The sequence below is a fragment of the Culex pipiens genome, chromosome 2 (genome assembly GCF_016801865.2).
Source record: "Culex pipiens pallens isolate TS chromosome 2, TS_CPP_V2, whole genome shotgun sequence".
Taxonomy (NCBI): domain Eukaryota; kingdom Metazoa; phylum Arthropoda; class Insecta; order Diptera; family Culicidae; genus Culex; species Culex pipiens.
The window spans coordinates 114,060,096-114,078,940 of NC_068938.1; the positions used below are offsets into that span (position 1 = coordinate 114,060,096).

The 18,845-nt window shown below is 36.9% G+C and overlaps 1 protein-coding gene across 2 annotated transcripts in view; it reads left to right on the plus strand.

Moving 5' to 3' along the window:
* The window catches only part of LOC120414685 (ATP-binding cassette sub-family G member 1), a 34,547-nt gene extending 17,778 nt beyond the window's left edge, over nt 1-16,769 (plus strand). The window contains exons 2-8 of one of the 2 annotated variants that reach the window (XM_039575969.2): nt 1,984-2,114; nt 13,756-13,873; nt 13,950-14,139; nt 14,215-15,045; nt 15,299-15,467; nt 15,530-15,630; nt 15,693-16,769. In XM_039575969.2, the coding sequence (XP_039431903.1) occupies nt 1,984-2,114; nt 13,756-13,873; nt 13,950-14,139; nt 14,215-15,045; nt 15,299-15,467; nt 15,530-15,630; nt 15,693-16,193 (2,041 nt within the window). In that variant the 3' untranslated portion in view covers nt 16,194-16,769. Of the gene's footprint in view, nt 1-1,437; nt 2,115-13,755; nt 13,874-13,949; nt 14,140-14,214; nt 15,046-15,298; nt 15,468-15,529; nt 15,631-15,692 lie in introns of those variants that run through there. The other variant, XM_039575968.2, reaches the window with a different exon arrangement.
* Nucleotides 16,770-18,845: the final 2,076 nt, after the last annotated feature.

The following is an 18,845-nucleotide window of genomic DNA, read 5'->3' on the forward strand; positions in this document are numbered from 1 at the left end:
AAGAAATGGCTGGCAAAAATTCAAATTTGTACCAATTCATTCACTTCAAAGATCAAAAAAGTTTGTTTTTCAATTTGTGGCAATGTGTTGAAATAAAAAAGTGCGAAAAAATCAAATAGGCTAAACTGTGGCCATTATTTTTGTTTGCTTTTTAAATCCAGTTCTACGGTGTTGTTTCTTCACGCCACATTTTAATTTCATAGGAAGCACAGGTTTAATATTATTTAATATTAGATGGCATTTCTATATAACGCGCAAAAAAAAACAATAGTTTTAAATGGGCAAAAGAATAGTCAGTTCATGAAATGTATTGTTTTTTAAAATGAGAATGCTGATAAGTCAACATTCGGTGTACGATAGAAATAAATGCCTTTCAATTGAAAATATTTTAATCAATCTATTCATGCAATTTACAATTATTTGTGAAATTGATTTAATTTTTTTTTTATTTTTTTCAATTCAAATTACAATACTTCTCATTTTCTCCTCATAAGAAAGGACTGGTTTAGGTTGACAGAAGCGGCCATGTTGAAAGTGGTTTAGTTTGACAATAGGTTTTTTTCTCTTTGTTTATCCCATCCCAGGCCACTATTATGGCAGACGTGTATCCAGTAGACACACCTTTGCCCCAAATATGACCTTTATCGTTTAAAACTGCGACTTGTGAGAGCCATTTAACTATTGTTTCCCGTGTCTCATTGATGACTTCTCTACCCTTACATGCATTTTGAAATATTTTTTTTTCTTCAAAATATAAAAATAAATTGAACTTTAAATAAAGTTGTTTGACCACCCGTATAACGTCTAATCAAGCCAGTTATTTTGTTTTTTTACGAAAACTTCAAACACAGCTTTATTTGCCATGCTTTTTTCTTACATATCTGTAACTTATTATTATTGGGGTATCGATAAATTGAATCTTTAAAACAAGGATTATTAATTATTTTTTTAAATCAATTTAGTATAAAATTGTTTATTTCTTTTAAAGTAGATTCTGAAATGATGTCTGAATAATGGTCGATAATACGGAGTTTTCCTTTCATGACACATCAGGTTTGAACTCGAAAAAATACGAGGTTGATTTTTAAGATATGGACTTTTAGGGCAACCGGTCCGATTGTTCCACACGGGCGGGACAAGGTTTGAACTCACAAAGACTAAAATTGCAAGAAAAAATCTCCTGAAATAAAAATAATGCTGCAATGGAAGATCAAAAATTCAGTATAATTTTGACATTGATTATTTTGTCCCAAAATTGCATGTACCCACTGTGAGCTCAATTCATCGGAGCTCTCTCTCTCTCGCGTGGCGGTATAGGTGCGGGGCTTCGCGACTTCACGGCAGTCTGCCCCGCGTATCTACACGGCGGGCCACAAACACAGCTGCGGAACTATATTTTTAGCCGTGTTTTTGAATCCAACACATTATATCGTACAGCAGCACGCATTCAGTCGTTCTCCGGACAGCAGTGTCTACAGGCTGTTCTAAGCTAAGCTGTCCAGCCCGCTCAACTCACCCCGCGTACAACAGTAGCCCAGCCTGAACAAGAAGAAATCCTCGGCAGAACTCTCAACACAAAGTCAGAAGGTCGTGCGCGTTTCTGGCTTGTGTGTGGTGGATGAGTCAAGTGACTTTTCTCGCGAGTCATCCATTGAGCAGGATCTGAGGTTTGCTGGTTCTTTGTGCTTAGCGTTAGGGGTGTTCAAAAAGTGTAATTTGAGGGGGGGACCCTCACCTTGAAATTGGTGTTATCTCTCGTGCGGATAGGCAAATGTGACGAAAGTGTAGATAATTAGAGTTACGTGTATCCATATGTAACAGTCGGATCAGTGTTACTGAATGAATTAAAAAAGTCAAAAGTGCAATTATAAAGAAATTCACTCTCACACGAGAAGAGAAGAAAACAAGAAAGAAAACCATGACGGAAGCAAACGAAAGTAGTAGTTGCAGTGTAACTAATAATTTGCTCGACACTGACAATAGGAAAAATGGCGCCGTCCGGGTGCAGATCGTGCCGTCCCAGCCGAAAACGCTGTCCCACCTGCCGACGCGGCCGGCCGTCGATTTGGCCTTTCATAATCTCACCTACCGGGTCAAGGAAGGACGACGCAACAGTAAGTATTTGGAGAGTACCTGGTACTAACTATTATGGGTAATTGGCGCCAGCTGGCAGGGGGGCACCTTTGGGGCAAGCAGTAATTGCTTCCCTTTCGCGCACGCCACTGGTTGATCTGGCTTGGTGCGTAACAATTAATAGGGTACACGTGCTGTTGTTGGTGCGTATCAACAGTTGAGCCTTGAGCTTCATGTGTACAAAGATAATTACTTGGTGATTTTTGCTAACGAATTTTGAATAGGTCATTTATTATTTCCCGCCGTTTTCCAAGCAAATGTCTACATTAAATTACTTCAGAAAACTTTTCTTATAATTCTTCAAGAACCAATCAATACGTAGGTTTTGAATAAGATCCGTGTTTACGATGATTCATAACAACCCTTGGGAATAATTCTACCCTATACGTTCATATGACGTATGCACCGTGAGCAAACAATGCATTGATTTACATTCGAGAATCACGCAGGTATAGGCAATCTATCGTCAGATTATGATTAGGCTTAGTGATTTTTCACGCTCGAAAATAGCAAATTTCACGGGGACCTCAATTTCCAAACACCATATTTCACGCAAATTTCGCGGAACGTGAAAAATGTTAAAATAACTCTGAAAATCTTATGTTTAAATCACATAAACTACTTTTTATTCTTGATTATACATTATTCTTACATTACAAAAAAAATCTTCACTAAATTTGAACGTGACACAAAAAAAATCTCCTAATTTTCAAAAAAGTTTCCACCTGGTTTATGAATTTTTTGAATCTACTTATATTTTGAAACAAAATGTAGGGCATGCGTATTCTCATTTATTGAATAATATTCGACGTTTTATCAGTTTACATTTTATTAAATTTCACATCGAAGCAAGATTTAATAATCTTGTCCAGCCGAAATGAGTAAAACGGTTTGAATTTTCTGCGACATTTAGCCCATTCGAAATAATTTTTAAGGTTTTCATCTCTCTTTTCAAAAACTAAATCTAAAATCAATACACAAAAATAATGTAATTTGCAACGAAATCAAATTTTTTATTCAAAATTAGAAAAGAAAACAAAAAAAGGTGGTATTTTTTAACTTTCACGGGAATAATTCACCCAGATTCCACCTAAATATCAAAATCCACCTAAATATATATACTTTCACGAGAATCATCCACCCAAATAATCAAATTTCGTTAAAATTAAACAGGACTCAGAAAAAATCTGAAATGTTTTTAAAAGGTTATTTGAAAGATTAAAAATACTCCTCATTTTATTTTGAATAAAACAAAGCTTGATTCTTTTAATTTCTTTTGAAATTATACCTTTCAAATAAAAAAGTATTAAAGTTTTACTACAGCGAATGAAAATATTATTAAATTTAGTCAGTTCTTAAAAAAAAACTTCAAAATCTGATTAATTCTTTTAATGGTTCATATCAAGCTTTTCAATTGATAACTAATTAAATTTACTTAAATAGTCTTTATGGTTGAAATATTTATTATGATCTTATCTGAAAACAAAAAATTAGGGAAAATTAATAAATTTCAAGAATTTCACACAGTTTACGAAATCAAAATTCATTAACCTGAACGAGTTTATGTACTCGCTTTATTCTACAGTAGTTCTTAAGAATATTTTTATTCCTATTTGAGTTTGATAAAATATTTTGAGAAAAATTGTTACAGTTTCACACAAACATCAAATTTCACGGGATTTCGCGGAAAAAGCCAGATTACGCGGATTTCACGCTGTCCGCGAAATCGTGAAATTTCACTAACCCTAATTATGATGTTTATTTCAAAGATTTGTCTTGAAACATCGTTAACGCTTTAATTTTTTTGGAAAGTAAACATGATTTGTTTTTTTTACTGTCCTTAGAAAAACACTTCTTGGAGGGTAATGTTGTACTGTTGGTGATATTCAATTTGCTTTAATTTTCAAAAATAAATTTCATTCATTGAAGTTTAGAAAACATATTATTTTTGCAATTCCATTGAGGAACTACTCACATGACTTGTCTTTCTAAAGTGATGAAATTACCTACTTGTCATCGCCCAAAAAAAGAGTGCAAAAAAGTTTACCACAGCACAAATTTGATTTGCGAAAAGTTTAACAATGCAAAAAAGTTGAACTTTTCGAATTGTCTTGAAGGACCTTTTATCGAATTCATTCCAACTTAGCAGAGCCGTACTGGATACGATTCCTGCTGAATAAATCTTCTACTTAGTACTATTTAACCATTACATTGCAATCATGTTTTCTTGATGCACGTTAAATTTTGCATTCAAAAAGACGCATTTAAAATTAATTTAAATTAGTGAATAATTTGTTATAAACATTGAAGAAACAACTGTGTACGATTATAAACTTTTCATTTTTTTTATAGAACATTGCTGAACTTTGTTATGTAATCTGCTTGTTCATTAGTTGATATGATGCGTATTTGAAATCCTTTGAAATTATACAGTTGATATTTTCTTGAAATTTAGAAACTGAAGCAACGTCGTCGGATAATCCGCGAGCACCGGAACAATGTCACTTTCCGATAGACGTTATTATAAATTTTAACATTCCATTAAAACCAAATTGTATTACACTGTGTTGTAAACAGTGACCAAATCAATGAAAAAATATATTAAAAAGCATTTGTTGTTGGTATACAGAACAAGAAACGCTTCGAGTTTAAATTACCCGTTGACCCTGAAAAGGCTCCAGTTCCAGTTCCAGCAACCCCCAAACCAAACCCGGCCGGTACCTCCAAAACCACCACGAGGTCGGTTTACTCGCCGCAAGAAAGTGGCATACCTACCCAGAACCGGCACCGGCAGAGTTAGTTGAAATACCAGTTTTACTCAAAACGACAAACCCCGGCTTGTAAGTTGGCGGCGTCAGAGTCGCCCGTGAGGAGGGGAATACTATTTAGACGCCCGACTATTTTGCACAAAAACCACGTTCCACCAGAGCACAGTGAGAAGCATTTCAATCAGAAGACGTTTTTGCACGATGTTGTGTGTGTGTGTCATGAACGCGGTTGATTAGCATATTTTTGTTTTTGCTTCCTCGTTTGGCAAGGTTATGCCGGCCGCGATGGATTTATATGCAAAAGCGCCGGTGGTTGGGCTGTAAACAAGAGCAAACTTTTACAGGTTGGTCGCTCCAAACATACAATGCTGGCACAGGTGAACATTTCAAAAAAGGCATTAGCATGTAACTTGTTCTGATAGATTTTCATGGCATTACTGGCGAAAATATGAAAAAAATGACAAATATTTTTAATTCGAAAGAAAATCGAATCTAATTCGAATGAAAACATCAAACTATTTTTACAATAAGGTTGTTGCAGGATTGGGTCCGTAAGATAATTTTGGAACGAGAAGATTACAACTTCCCTGGTTGCTGTGCACCCTTAAAGGGTTTTTTGGTTTAGAGCATTCAAGAGCATTGGATTTGGAAAATCTATCGAAAATCGTAATTGTTTACAAATGGCGTTTCGGACTAACCGGAGACATGAGAGTTTACGTATCTTTTATTTTTGGTCTAAGTATGAGTTTGTATGAAGCGAACATTATGTTACATTTTTATATGGTGTATACAAACATACTTATAAATAAATATTTTGATTCATTTCAAACGATGTTTTTTTTTCAAAACTAAAGCTAGTTTGTTTTTTAAAATATGACAGCGAAATATTTTTGTCACACAAGAAAGTTCTTTTTCGGATATTAAAGACAAAAAAATTACAAAAAAAAACAACTCTTAATAAAAAAACAGGACAATTGTAACATGCATCATTTTCCAGCACAGCAATTTTCAGTTCCTTTTGGGGTCCTAAACAACTCCCCAAGGTTTGAGAACGATTAATTCAGTCCTCACATTGCGCAAAGCGATTCAATTTTCCATATAAATTTGTATGGGAAAAGTTTTGAGCAAAAAAAAAACACGTTTTAGGAGAGTATCTCTTTATAGGAACAAGTTCGCAGAGAGTATGCTCTTCGGGAAAGTTGTAGAGCACATTCCAGAGCAACCGAATATGAATCCGGTTTTGATATAGCGTGAAACGTGGATTTTTGAATTATCAAAATCCAATAAAAATGATTTTTCCCATACAAATTTAGGATTTTAGGTGGACCCCCTAGTAGAGCCGAAGCACATTTTTCACACATTTTCAATATTTTTAGCACTTTTTCATAACTCTTTGTATAAAACAATAAAAACCGAAGTCTTTTGAATAATTTTGACTATTTGTTTCATCAGTTTATTTGTTTTTGAGCAGAAAAAAGACCATTCGAAAAAAAAATGTTTTGCCTGTTATGGACCCCCTTTTCCTATAGTGGACTCGGGTCCATAATCCGATTGTGGACCCGGGTCCACTTTAGGCAAACTGTTATTTTTATACCAAATTTAACCGATATTTGATGTTTTGATGCATGGTGTAGGTCTAATGATAGATATAATTAATAAAAGATGAATTTTGCTCACTTTTCATGATAAACAAATATGTTTTGTTAACAAAACAGCAACAAAAAACCTAACAGACTTTTAAGCACATTTATTTCCGAAAAAGATCAGAGAAAACGTTTCAAAAACCACTGTAAACATAAAAATAATTTAAAAAAGTAATTTTGATGCACATTTTTTCATATTAATTACATAAATGGTTGACCGAAACTAAACAATAGATTTGTTTACAGTTGCTGATAAAACCACGCATGTTTATTTAAAAAAATGTTTTGTTCTTGATTTATTATTATAAAATATAATTTCAAACTGCAATAATGATGCTTCAGTTAAGTTTAATTGACTATAAATTTGATTAATTATAATTTTTACGGTTTCAGCATTTTAGGTACTTTTAACAAACAGCTATATTTATACTCACAATTGAAAAAATATGCATTTAGGTTGATAACAACAAGCATTTATTGTATGTTTAAGAGAAACTATTGCTTAAATATTGAGTTTTCTTCATTTTTGAAGGTTTAATTAACAGGGGTCCACTTTTGGAAAAGTTTGGATTTTCGTTGTCCTATATTGGACCCCCCTAATTTTTGCTCGAAAATGAGCAGTTCTTCGCTTTATTTTAGTAAAGTTCCTTAAACTTACATTATTTCGACTTGCTGAAGTTAAATAATCAGTCAAAAAATTATTGGATAGTTAATTCAATCATAAAATATAAAAGCAGTTTTGTTGTGAAAATGCTAGTGGCCATGGCTGATTTCAGATGTCGAACTCAAAACACTTATTTTGGTGAAAAGGACAATTCAATATCAGTCAACATTGATTTAAATGATGCTGAACATGTCAAATAATAGATTTGTAGACAAAAACACGCTTGAAATTGTGATTTTATTGATTTTTTCATCGAAAACCCTTCAGAGGGTCCATTATAGGGAAGGGGTTATCTAATGGATAGGCTTAGTGATTTGTCACGCTCGAAAATTGCAAATTTCACGGGGACCTCAATTTCAAAACACCAAATTTCACGCAAATTTCGCGGAACGTGAAAAATGTTAAAATAACTATAAAAACCTTATGTTTAAATCACAGAAACTGCTTTTTATGCTTCATTATATATTATTTAAATAACCTAAAAACAATTTGAATAAATTTGAACCTGACACAAAAAAAATTCTCCTGATTTTCCTAAAAGATTCCACCTGGTTAATGGATGGGCTCTATATATATTTTTAAACAAAATGTAGGGCATGCGTATTCTCATTTATTGAACTGTTTTTTTATATTTGACTAATAAAGCTCAAAAGTTTTCGTGAATTTCCTTCATTTTACTGAATTTCATATCAAAGCAAGATTCAACAATCTTGTCCAGCCAAAATAAGTTCAAAACCAAAAAGTTAAATTTTTTGCGACATTTATCACATTAAAAATAAGTTTAATTATTTTATTCAAAATGAAATTTTTAACATTTTTAATTTATTTTACTTGCTCTTGTTAGTGATTTAGTTATAGAAGTTGTTCCAAAATGGATTATGATGCAACACACAGCTGAAAGGAACTCCAAATCTCTGTTAAGAATTGCAAAAGAACTGATTTTATCTTGATTATTCACCAAGAAATCCGAATTGAATTGAAAAAAAAAATCAAAATGACTCAGAAAAATTAGAAACGTTTTTAAAAGTTGATTTCAAAGCAAAAAATGCCCTTCATTTTAATTTGAATAAAACAATGCTTGATTCTTTTAATTTCTTCGAACTTAGAACTTCTTAACTATACCTTTCAAATAAAATGCAGTAAAAATTTTATTACAGCCAATGAAAATATTACTAAACTAACCTAAAGGAACCATCACAACGTCCTTCCTTAATCTGTTTCCAATAAATTACAAATTACTAAACTTAATAAGTTTCTAAAAAAAATTGAACAATTCCTCAAATGGTTCATATCAAGCATTTCAATTGTAAACTAATAAAATTTACTTAAATAGTCTGTATGGGTAAAATATTTATTATGTTGTTATTTAAAAAAAAATATTTGAGAAAATTGATAGATTTCACGTTACGCCGTCTTCGAAATCTTCAAAAATCATTAATCCTATGTTAGTAATTAAACCAGGGTATTCACTCGCTTATTTCTACAGTATTTTATAAGATTATTTTTATTCTCATTCTAGTTTCATAAATCATTTTGAGAAAAATAGTTACAGTTTTACACAAACATAAAATTTCACGGGATTTCGCGGAAAAAGCCAAATTTCACGGATTTCACGCTGTCCGCGAAATCGTGAAATTTCACTAACCCTACTAATGGATAATGTACCCTATATGGAAAAATTGAATTGCTTTGCGCAAATTGGGGACTTAACCAATCGTTCCTAAACTTTAGGGAGTTGTTTAGGACCCCAAAAGGAACTGAAAAATTTGCTGTGCTCACTTAATTTAAACCACTTTATTGGACTCGACTTAACCGCTAAAAGTATTTTGTTTTTGTGTTTTTTTTTAAATTTGTAACAGGTAATTAACCTGTATCAAACACTGGTGAACATCGCATACAAGCTGTAAGCACTCATTAGACGGGCGATGTCAAGTTTGCAGTTATTAGCCTCTGTTTATTCTGTTCAAACCGGTTTTCCGGAACTCCGACACTCGGAGCACACATCACATCACATGGATTCTGCGAAAATATCGTGTCGACGACGAGCTTCGGAGAACGTGCAAAAGTAGAACGAAGAAATATCAGCTCATTTGCATTATCAAGTCCTGACGTCTCCAGACAAGGTGTAATGAAGTTTGAAAATTTGAATTCTCCTTCGACGTCAACCCGACACTTCACGGCGCCCAAACGCATACCTCTGTGCCATTTGTTACCGTGAGTAGGATTGTTTTTTTTTATCAAAGTCACAAAGTCACTTTATTAGCAAGGAAGCAGTTGACTTTTGATCCCAAGTCGACGTCGTCGTCAACGTTGCCAATATGAGGCGAGGTGTTTCCATTTCGCTGCTGCTACACTGCCTGTGTGTGGGTTATCTGCCTCGTGCACATCGCCCAACTCAGCGCCCAGTGGTTATTCCGATTGAAGCTTTGAAACAAAGGCTTCCACGTCGATAAACCATTGCCACTGGCACTGGCATTATCAGCGATTAAATATTCATCCCTCCGACTTGTAGAAACTGAGCAAACAGCCAGAGAGCCCTGGGTGTCGTCCGTCCATTATCGACACAAAGTCTCAAATCAACGCGTGGTGGGAATTCTGGCAGTTGGCAACAATTTTACACCACCCTCACCCTCCGGGACGACACCACTTGCAGTCAGTTGGGAAGACACGCTCAAGCGATGCACCAAACAGAAACCATTATCAATGGGGGAGGGGTGGCGTTCACTGAACTTTGGAACGGTCTAACAGTTGAGTCACAAAGACAAGTGTCGAACAAGAGGCATACAAAGGAAACAACAAAAAGCTCAAGAGAAATCGAACGCAAATCGAATTCATCGAAGGACTTGCTGAAGAACGAGAACAACTGAATCACGCAGCCGGTTTAAGCTTCAAGTGTGTTTAGCTCTATTTACGTTCTTTACATTTCTAGAATGCATTAACCAAGGATCAGAAATGCATTTAAAGAAATAAATCCAGTGGTGCAATATTTGCCTTCTATTGGCTTGTCTTCAAATTTTTTGTTCAATTCAAGAAAAGAGATTGTTTTTTTATAGATTTCACTCATGCTTGAACCTGACATTGCTCAATTCATAATGTTTTGTTGGAAAACTTTGTTATACCTATATTAGATCAGCGATAAGTGTAATTTGCACACCCTTTATTGATTATTACCCAAGATAGTCTCCAGGCTAAACTGGTGATCAAAAATGATGATTTTGCTTATTATTGTAAATTGCTTCTGGAATTTACTACAGTGATGAGTAGCCAAAGCCATTAGATATTGATATGATTTTCCAAGTTTTAATCACACGCTTCTCTTCTTCAGGAAATTATTGGGTAAGGGAAACTGATGAAACTATTATTTTTTGGGAACAGCTCCGATAAAATTAGATTTTTTTTATATTTTTAGAAAAATATTTGTTTTATAAGGCTGGTACAAATATTTTTAAAAGTTTTTGTCCCCCCCCCCCCCCCCCCCCCCTTTTAAAATTGGCCCGAAAAATCAGGGGGCAAAACAAATATTTTTACAATAAACTTCAAAATTACAATGAAAATTCAAGTGCAACCAGCTGAAATCAAATTAAAATACATTCTTCTGCGTTTTAAATCATTTTTAGCAAAACGAAACTATTGGCACTACGCCCCCCGGGGCATGGCCTTCCTCTAACGTGGGATTTCTGCTCCAGCGCCTCTGACGAGACAGGAGAAACCGGGACCGACGTTTTACTTCACCATCCGATAAAAGCTCAGTGGATAAGGCGGGAATCGAACCCGCGTCTCATAGCATCATCGGGATCGGCAGCCGAAGCCGCTACCCCTGCGCCACGAGACCCACACATTTTTAGCATGTTTGGGTTTATTAAAAAATCTTAACATTTTTTGAAAATTTTCGATGCAAAATCTTTTTTTTCGATACAATTTTTGTTTTTGTCAGATCTTAGATTTTTTGAAAACTAATGATTGCAAAACAACTGAACTAGTGTAAAATGCATTTTAAAACACTTTTTTCATTTAAATGTGAAGACTATGGCTTGTTATTTAATTTTTTATATTTTTTTATTTTTTTGCCCCCCCTTTTGACCCAGGGCCGAGGGACAAAAACTTTTTTAAATATTTGCATCGGCCTAATAAAATCATAAAAAATCTTAATCCTATTTATTTAATGTACTTTTCTAATGTTAAACTGATTAAGCAATTCTTTTCCTAACCGTGGTGTAGGGGTAAGCGTGGTTGCCTCTCACCCAGTCGGCTTGGGTTCGATCCCAGACGGTCCCGGTGGCCTTTTTTGAGACGAGATTTGTCTGGCAAAGCCTTCCGTCGGATGGGGAAGTAAATGTCGGCCCCGGTCTTACCTAGAGGTTAGGTCGTTAGCTCAATCCAGGTGTTGGAGTCGTCTCCCTGGGTCCTGCCTGGTGGATGGAACCTAAGGTCTAAAAAGAGGTTTGCAATTGCCTCAACAATCAAGCCTTCGAACACCTAGTTTCGAGTAGGAATCTCGCAATCGAGAACGCCAAGGCAATGCTGTAGATCGAATAATTTATTATAATTGATTTACAATTCTATTTCATTTTTGTTCCATATTTTTAATTTATTTTTTTCTTGAGAAGTGGGTAATTCTCTAAAAACTCACGCGAAATCGGGAAAAGTTGCCCAGACCCCTCTTCGATTTGCGTGAAACTTTGTCCTAAGGGGTAACTTTTGTCCCTGATCACGAATCCAAGGTCCGTTTTTTGATATCTCGTGACAGAGGGCGGTACGACCCCTTCCATTTTTGAGCATGCGAAAAAGAGGTGTTTTTCAATAATTTGCAGCCTGAAACGGTGATGAGATAGAAATTTGGTGTCAAAGAGACTTTTATGTAAAATTAGTCGTTCGACTTGATAGCGTACTCAGAATTCCGAAAAAAAACGTATTTTTCATCGAAAAAAACACTAAAAAAGTTTTAAAAATTCTCCCATTTTCCGTTACTCGACTGTAAACATTTTTGAAACATGTAATTTTATGGGAAATTTAATGTACTTTTCAAATCTACATTAACCCAGAAGGATCATTTTTTTCATTTAGAACAAAAATTTTCATTTTTAAATTTCGTGTTTTTTGCAAGGTTATTTTTAAGAGTGTAACAATGTTCTACAAAGTTGTAGAGCAGACAATTACAAAAATTTTGATATATAAATATATGGGGTTTGCCTATAAACATCACGAGTTATCGCGATTTTACGAAAAAAAGTTTTGAAAAAGTTTCTTTTTACGTGTCTCTTTGTTTCGTCGTCCGTGTCTGTCGCGGGTGACCATGAACGGCCATGATCGATGACGACCAACTTTTTCAAAACTTTTTTCGTAAAATCACGATAACTCGTGATGTTTATAAGCAAACCCCTTATGTCTATATATCAAAATTTTTGTAATTGTCTGCTCTACAACATTGTAAAACATTGTTTTACTCTAAAAAATAACCCCGCAAAGTTAGAAAAAACACGAAATCAAAATGAAAAATTTTGTTCTAAATAAAAAAATGACCCTTCTGGGTCAATGTAGATTCGAAAAGTACATTAAATTTGCCATAAAATGACATGTTCCAAAATTTTTACAGTCAAGTAACGGAAAATGGGAGAATTTTTAAAACTTTTTTAGTGTTTTTTTCGATGAAAAATACGTTTTTTCGGAATTCTGAACCCACCATCAAATCGGGCGTCTAGTTTTACATAAAGTCCCTTTGACACTAAATTTCTATCTCATAACCGTTTCAGGCTGCAAATTATTGAAAAACACCTCTTTTTTCGCATGTTCAAAAATGGAAGGGGTCGTACCGCCCCTCCGTCATGAGATATCAAAAAACGGACCTCGGATTCGAGATCAGGGACAAAAGTTACCCCTTTGGACAAAGTTTCACGCAAATCGAAGAGGGGTCGGGGCAACTGCTGTGTGAGTTGGCGGAGAATTACCCAAGTATGAATGGCTTCACTTTAGTTTATTTGTATTGTGGGAAGCTTATGAAAATTATGCAAATATATTTACAGAATGCTGCATTTGCGCAGACTTTTCCACGAATTTGGGAGGACAAAAGTACTGAATGTGATGAATGTTTGAAGTTGGTTTTATCGAGCTTTTATTTATTGGATTCAGGTTTAGTACACCAAAGGAAATAAGCCCTTTGAACGCCTGCTAATAGTAAACGTTGTAACCCATTTGAATTGAAAGTTATGGATTCAATTGTTAAGTAATAAAAAATATATAAATTTTTCAATGCCGGAACAAATACTATTCAATTTTCTGTTCTTCTCTGGGGGACTGAGGAAAATATAGTTTGTTTTATATATAAAAAAAAAAAACAAGTTTCCAAGAAAAAACAAAAAGTTTTCGTTTGTATTGAAAGGTGTCTGCCTTGTAAATGCTTATTGTCAAGCCTTTAATTGAGAAAAAGTAAAACTAGTCTAGTGGAGTTCCTTGGTAGCAAATTCAACATTCTCGGCGTTCTCATGCACCAACATTCCCCGCGTAAACTCACGTACTTACGGTCTTATTTTTTCCCTTCCCCTTTCCCTAGATGTGAAAACCATTCTGAAGGAGGTCAGCGGAAGGCTTCGCTCCGGCGAGTTGACGGCCATCATGGGACCTTCGGGTGCGGGCAAAAGTACCCTGCTCAACATTCTCACCGGCTACAAGTAAATTATCATCCCCGAAAGGTTATGCAAAAAGATTTAATCAAAATTTCTCTCTTTCACTTTTGACCGTGATCAGAACGACCAACATCGAAGGGTCAATCACGATGAACGGCAAGGAGCGCAACCTTAGCCAGTTCCGCAAGCTGTCGGCCTACATCATGCAGGACAACCAGTTGCACGCCAATTTGACCGTCGAGGAAGCGATGCACGTGGCCGCCAGCCTCAAGCTGAGCCAAAAGGTGGAGAAGAGCGAGAAGCTGCATGTGGTGAGTACGGGGGCAAAGGGGAGGTAGTTATTTGTGGTGAAGGTCGATTGAACTACTTTTCAATTCGTTTCGCAGATCAAGGAGATCTTGGAGACTCTCGGTCTGGACGAGCATCGGCCCACGTTGACGAGGAATCTTTCCGGAGGACAGCAGAAGCGTCTATCGATTGCCCTGGAGTTGGTAAACAACCCACCGATTATGTTCTTTGACGAACCCACGTCCGGCCTGGACAGTTCAACGTGCTTCCAGTGTGTGAGCCTGCTCAAATTCTTGGCCCGAGGAGGTCGAACGATCATCTGTACGATCCATCAACCGTCGGCCCGTCTGTTTGAGATGTTTGACCAGCTGTACACGTTGGCCGATGGTCAGTGTGTGTACCAGGGCAACACCAAGCAGCTGGTTCCATTCCTGGGTACGCTCGACCTGGAGTGCCCTTCGTACCACAACCCGGCAAGTTACATCATTGAGGTGGCCTGCGGAGAACACGGTGATCACACCCGCAAACTGGTCAACGCGATCGACAACGGCAAACGGGACATCCGCGGCGAGCTGGATTTCCCGGCGCTCAAAAACAAAAAGAACGAAAATGGAAACGCCAACGCCAACCTGAAGTCGAACTACGACAAGCTCAACGGCAACAGTAACAACAAGTACGCCGACAACCTGAACCTGGGCGGCAACGGCCTCCTGCCGTCGTCAATGGTGAATGACATTGCCAAAGAAACGACCACCGAAACGATCAAGATCAACGTGGAATCGGAGAAGGAACCGGAAGTGAACACCGCCCTGTTGCCGGTCGATGGACAACTGGACGCGGGACTGTCACCGGAGCGGTATCCCACATCGGAGTTTCACCAGTTTTGGGTTGTTCTGAAACGGACGCTACTGTTCAGCAGACGTGATTGGGTAAGGCTTGACATTGGGTGATTTCCATGCAGATTTGTCCATTTGTTGAACCTTCTCTTCAGTAATTGTACGACACACTTACGCTTATGAATTTGTTCAGTTTTTGATTCTGAAGTAGTTCAAGCTCGGAAAAAAATCTCAAAAAAACTAACTATTTGACAAGTTTTACTGCAGTTGAGGGAAGGGTCACTCAAGATCAATTCGTGTAGTAACAATGTTTTCAACAGAAACTAATTCTTTCTATCATCTCCAGACACTTATGTACCTTCGTTTGTTCGCCCACATCCTGGTCGGTTTCCTCATCGGTGCCCTGTACTACGACATTGGTAACGACGGAGCCAAGGTGCTGAGTAACCTGGGATTCCTGTTCTTCAACATGCTGTTCCTGATGTACACGTCCATGACGATTACGATTCTATCATGTGAGAAAGATGGGGACTGAGTAATAGAAGATTTTAATTAATGTTTGTCTCTTTTTTTCCAGTCCCACTCGAGATGCCTGTGCTGTTAAAGGAAAACTTTAATCGATGGTACTCACTTAGGTCATACTACCTAGCTATAACCGTTTCGGACATTCCATTCCAGGTTGGTATTCTTCTGGGTTTGCTCAAATGTTTAGAATTGAAACAACGAAACTCTTATTTCAGGCAATTTTCTGCGTGTTCTACGTGTCAATCGTGTACTACTTCACGTCCCAACCGATGGAGTGGTTCCGGTTCGCAATGTTCCTCGGCTCGTGTCTGCTCATTTCGTTCGTCGCTCAAAGTGTCGGTCTGGTCGTGGGCGCAGCCATGAACGTCCAGAACGGTGTGTTCCTCGCGCCGGTCATGTCTGTCCCATTCCTGCTGTTCTCCGGCTTCTTCGTTTCGTTCGACGCCATTCCAATTTACTTGCGGTGGATCACCTACCTGTCCTACATCCGGTACGGATTCGAGGGAACCGCCCTCGCCACGTACTCGTACGGTCGCGAAAAGCTCAAGTGTCACCAGGTGTACTGTCACTTCAAGTCGCCGTCCACCACGCTCGAGGAGCTGGACATGCTGGACGCCAACTTTACGCTCGACATCGTGGCGCTGGTGGTCATCTTTGTCGTGCTGAGAATCGCCGCGTTCCTGTTCCTGCGGTGGAAGCTCAGAACCACCAGATAAGCGGTGGGCGCACACTCAGTGAACAACATTCTACCAGAAAATATATAATTACAGTTATTATTTGAGAGAGAATAGTTTCGTAGCTTAGTGGGTTTTAGAGTAAACGTTTAATAAACAAACATACAATACACCAAATCATTGTGATGATGGGAGCAATTTACAAAACCAATTTTAATTTTACGAAAATTGGTGTGATGACCTTAAATAGCTATTTTTCAGCAAAAACAAAAAAAACACAAAGTTACACAAATAGCAAAACGAGCATGGAATGAATGTGAAAAGTGGAGCATCAAGAATGGAAACAAAAGTCGCGAAGACGACAAGTTAAAAACAGGAGAAGAGGCTGTGCACGAGAACAAACTGTTGACATTCAGAATACTTTTTTTCTAAACTAACACTATTGTGGGAAAGTGGATTTGATAGGAAATATTATGACTTATGACGATGAAAATCAAATCAAACATAGACCATTTTTGCTAATCAGTTTACTAAAATTTAAAATTTAAATGTTTTTGATCCAATTGTGATAGCATTTTGAATAAAAAGAACGAAATAAATGTTGTTATGCATTGCAAACTGTGTTTTGATCATGAACGAATCTCAACACTTGTTATATGAAGAAACATTTTTCCCCCTCCAAATAGCACCTGTTACCAAACCTGTTAACTAGAACTTCAATCTTGAAGTTTCTTAATAAAATTTCAAATCCATTCGAATAAAACTCAGTCAAGTAACTAACTGTTCAGTGCACGTAAAACGCCTAAATCTACACACAGAAGAGAAAGCGCCAAGCGTTCGCAAGTTTCCCAATTCACCACTTTGTTTAGCTCGAATGGAGCTTTTAAGCGTTTGGTACGTTCATTCGTTCTAGTTGTAAGTGAAGCCGTAGAGTAGGGTGGCCGAAAAAAAGCCTATGCTCTACAAGCGGATACCCTTTTTTGGGTTCTCTGTCTAATCCAAGCGAATTTGGATAAAGATTAAACCATTGTTCCTCGGAATTGAAGTTAGTGAAAAAATGATTTACAGACATCCCTCATATTCGGAACAGTTTATAGATCGGCCAATGTTCAACAAATCACATAAAATCGATAATTGAACATAATGATTTGCTTTTACCTTCATTTGAAAGCTTTTCTTACGATCTTTCGATTGATGTATAGACCGGCTGTACATTTTTACGTTTTATATGAAGTTTTCAAAGAAAAACATTGACCCTTGAAATCCACAAATTCGGAACACTTTTTTCTTACGATGTAAACAAACTTTTTTTTCTCTCCAGGAGTACATATTTTTTTTACAAAATAATGACTTTGCACTCTGAAACCAATAAAACTCATGCTTAGTAATGTTTTATGAATGGTCTACTAACTTTTTTGTGAAAATATCAGTTGAATTCAGGTGTTCCACAATTGTGGAAGACACAATAACATCCCACAATCTTGGAACAGGCAATTTGGAGGCAGTGTTTTGGTGCTCTAGATAAAATAGTCTGGAAATGCAGTTTTTGTTTAAAAAGTATTACTTTTACTGGTGAAATAGCAAGAGAGTGTTCAAATAAAGGCCCTACAAATAGCAGGGTCGGCAGGAAAGTTGCAATTTGCATTCTATTGACAAATTATGACAAAAGTGTTCCGAATCTGTGGGTGTTCCGAATATGTGGGATGACTGTATAAGCCAAATTACTTTTTGGAATTGCTTTTCAGGATCAAGTTGTACAGCTTTGGCCCCTTCGACAATATTATATTCTATGATAATTTAATTTTTGGAAATATAAAGCGCAAGCTGAAAAAATAAAACAAAATATTTTTTAGATTTGGGCTCCCTGAACACGCTCCAATCGACAGAAATGAATTTAAGTGAATTTCCAGCGTAAAAATAAAATTTTAAATTTCGGGTGCACACTGTTTGCGGTCATCGGCATCTTTGAAAAAATCTTTTTATGGGTCAAATCTTATTAACATTCCAACGCCCAAGGCTCCAAAAAAGTTGGAACGGTAACTTCAACTCGCTGGTTCCATTGTTAAATAATTCAAAGGGAGCTCCAGCTTATGTTACGTTCAGTTCAGTCAAGCGGGCCCACACGAAGGGAGCGGCCGTGGTTGACTGGATACGGTGTTCGCTTTGTAAGCGAATGGTTCTGGGTTCGATGCCCATCTGCTCCCAACGAGAAAGTTAAGAACATAGAAATTTGAAATGATGAATATGAACGAAAAATCGGAAAGTCGCTCGAGTCGGGGTTCGATCCCCCGTCCTTTGGATTGGTAAGCAAAAATGCTAATCACTAGGCCATCGCGACTTGGTGAGCTATGACTGGAATTAGGAATACTGATACTATCAACTATATACGCGCTGGGTCCTTGTCTTGTCCATTTGACAAGGGTTCGGAAGTTCTAAATAAACGTTTGAATCCGATTGGTGCAAACGTTCTTCAGGGCGGGGCTTGTCGATAAAGCTGAAGTACCTCGCGCTCGGCTGGCCAGCCACCTTCCAAATGCCTATGCGAGTTATTTGCATGTATAGAGTGTCTAAAAATACATGGAAACAACTCAATTTGTAAGAAGTGACCGCATGGTCCCGTTTGGTTGATTTCACACACACACACACTCACACAGTTTGCCCACTGGGCCCACACAAATGCTCGCCACGGCGTGT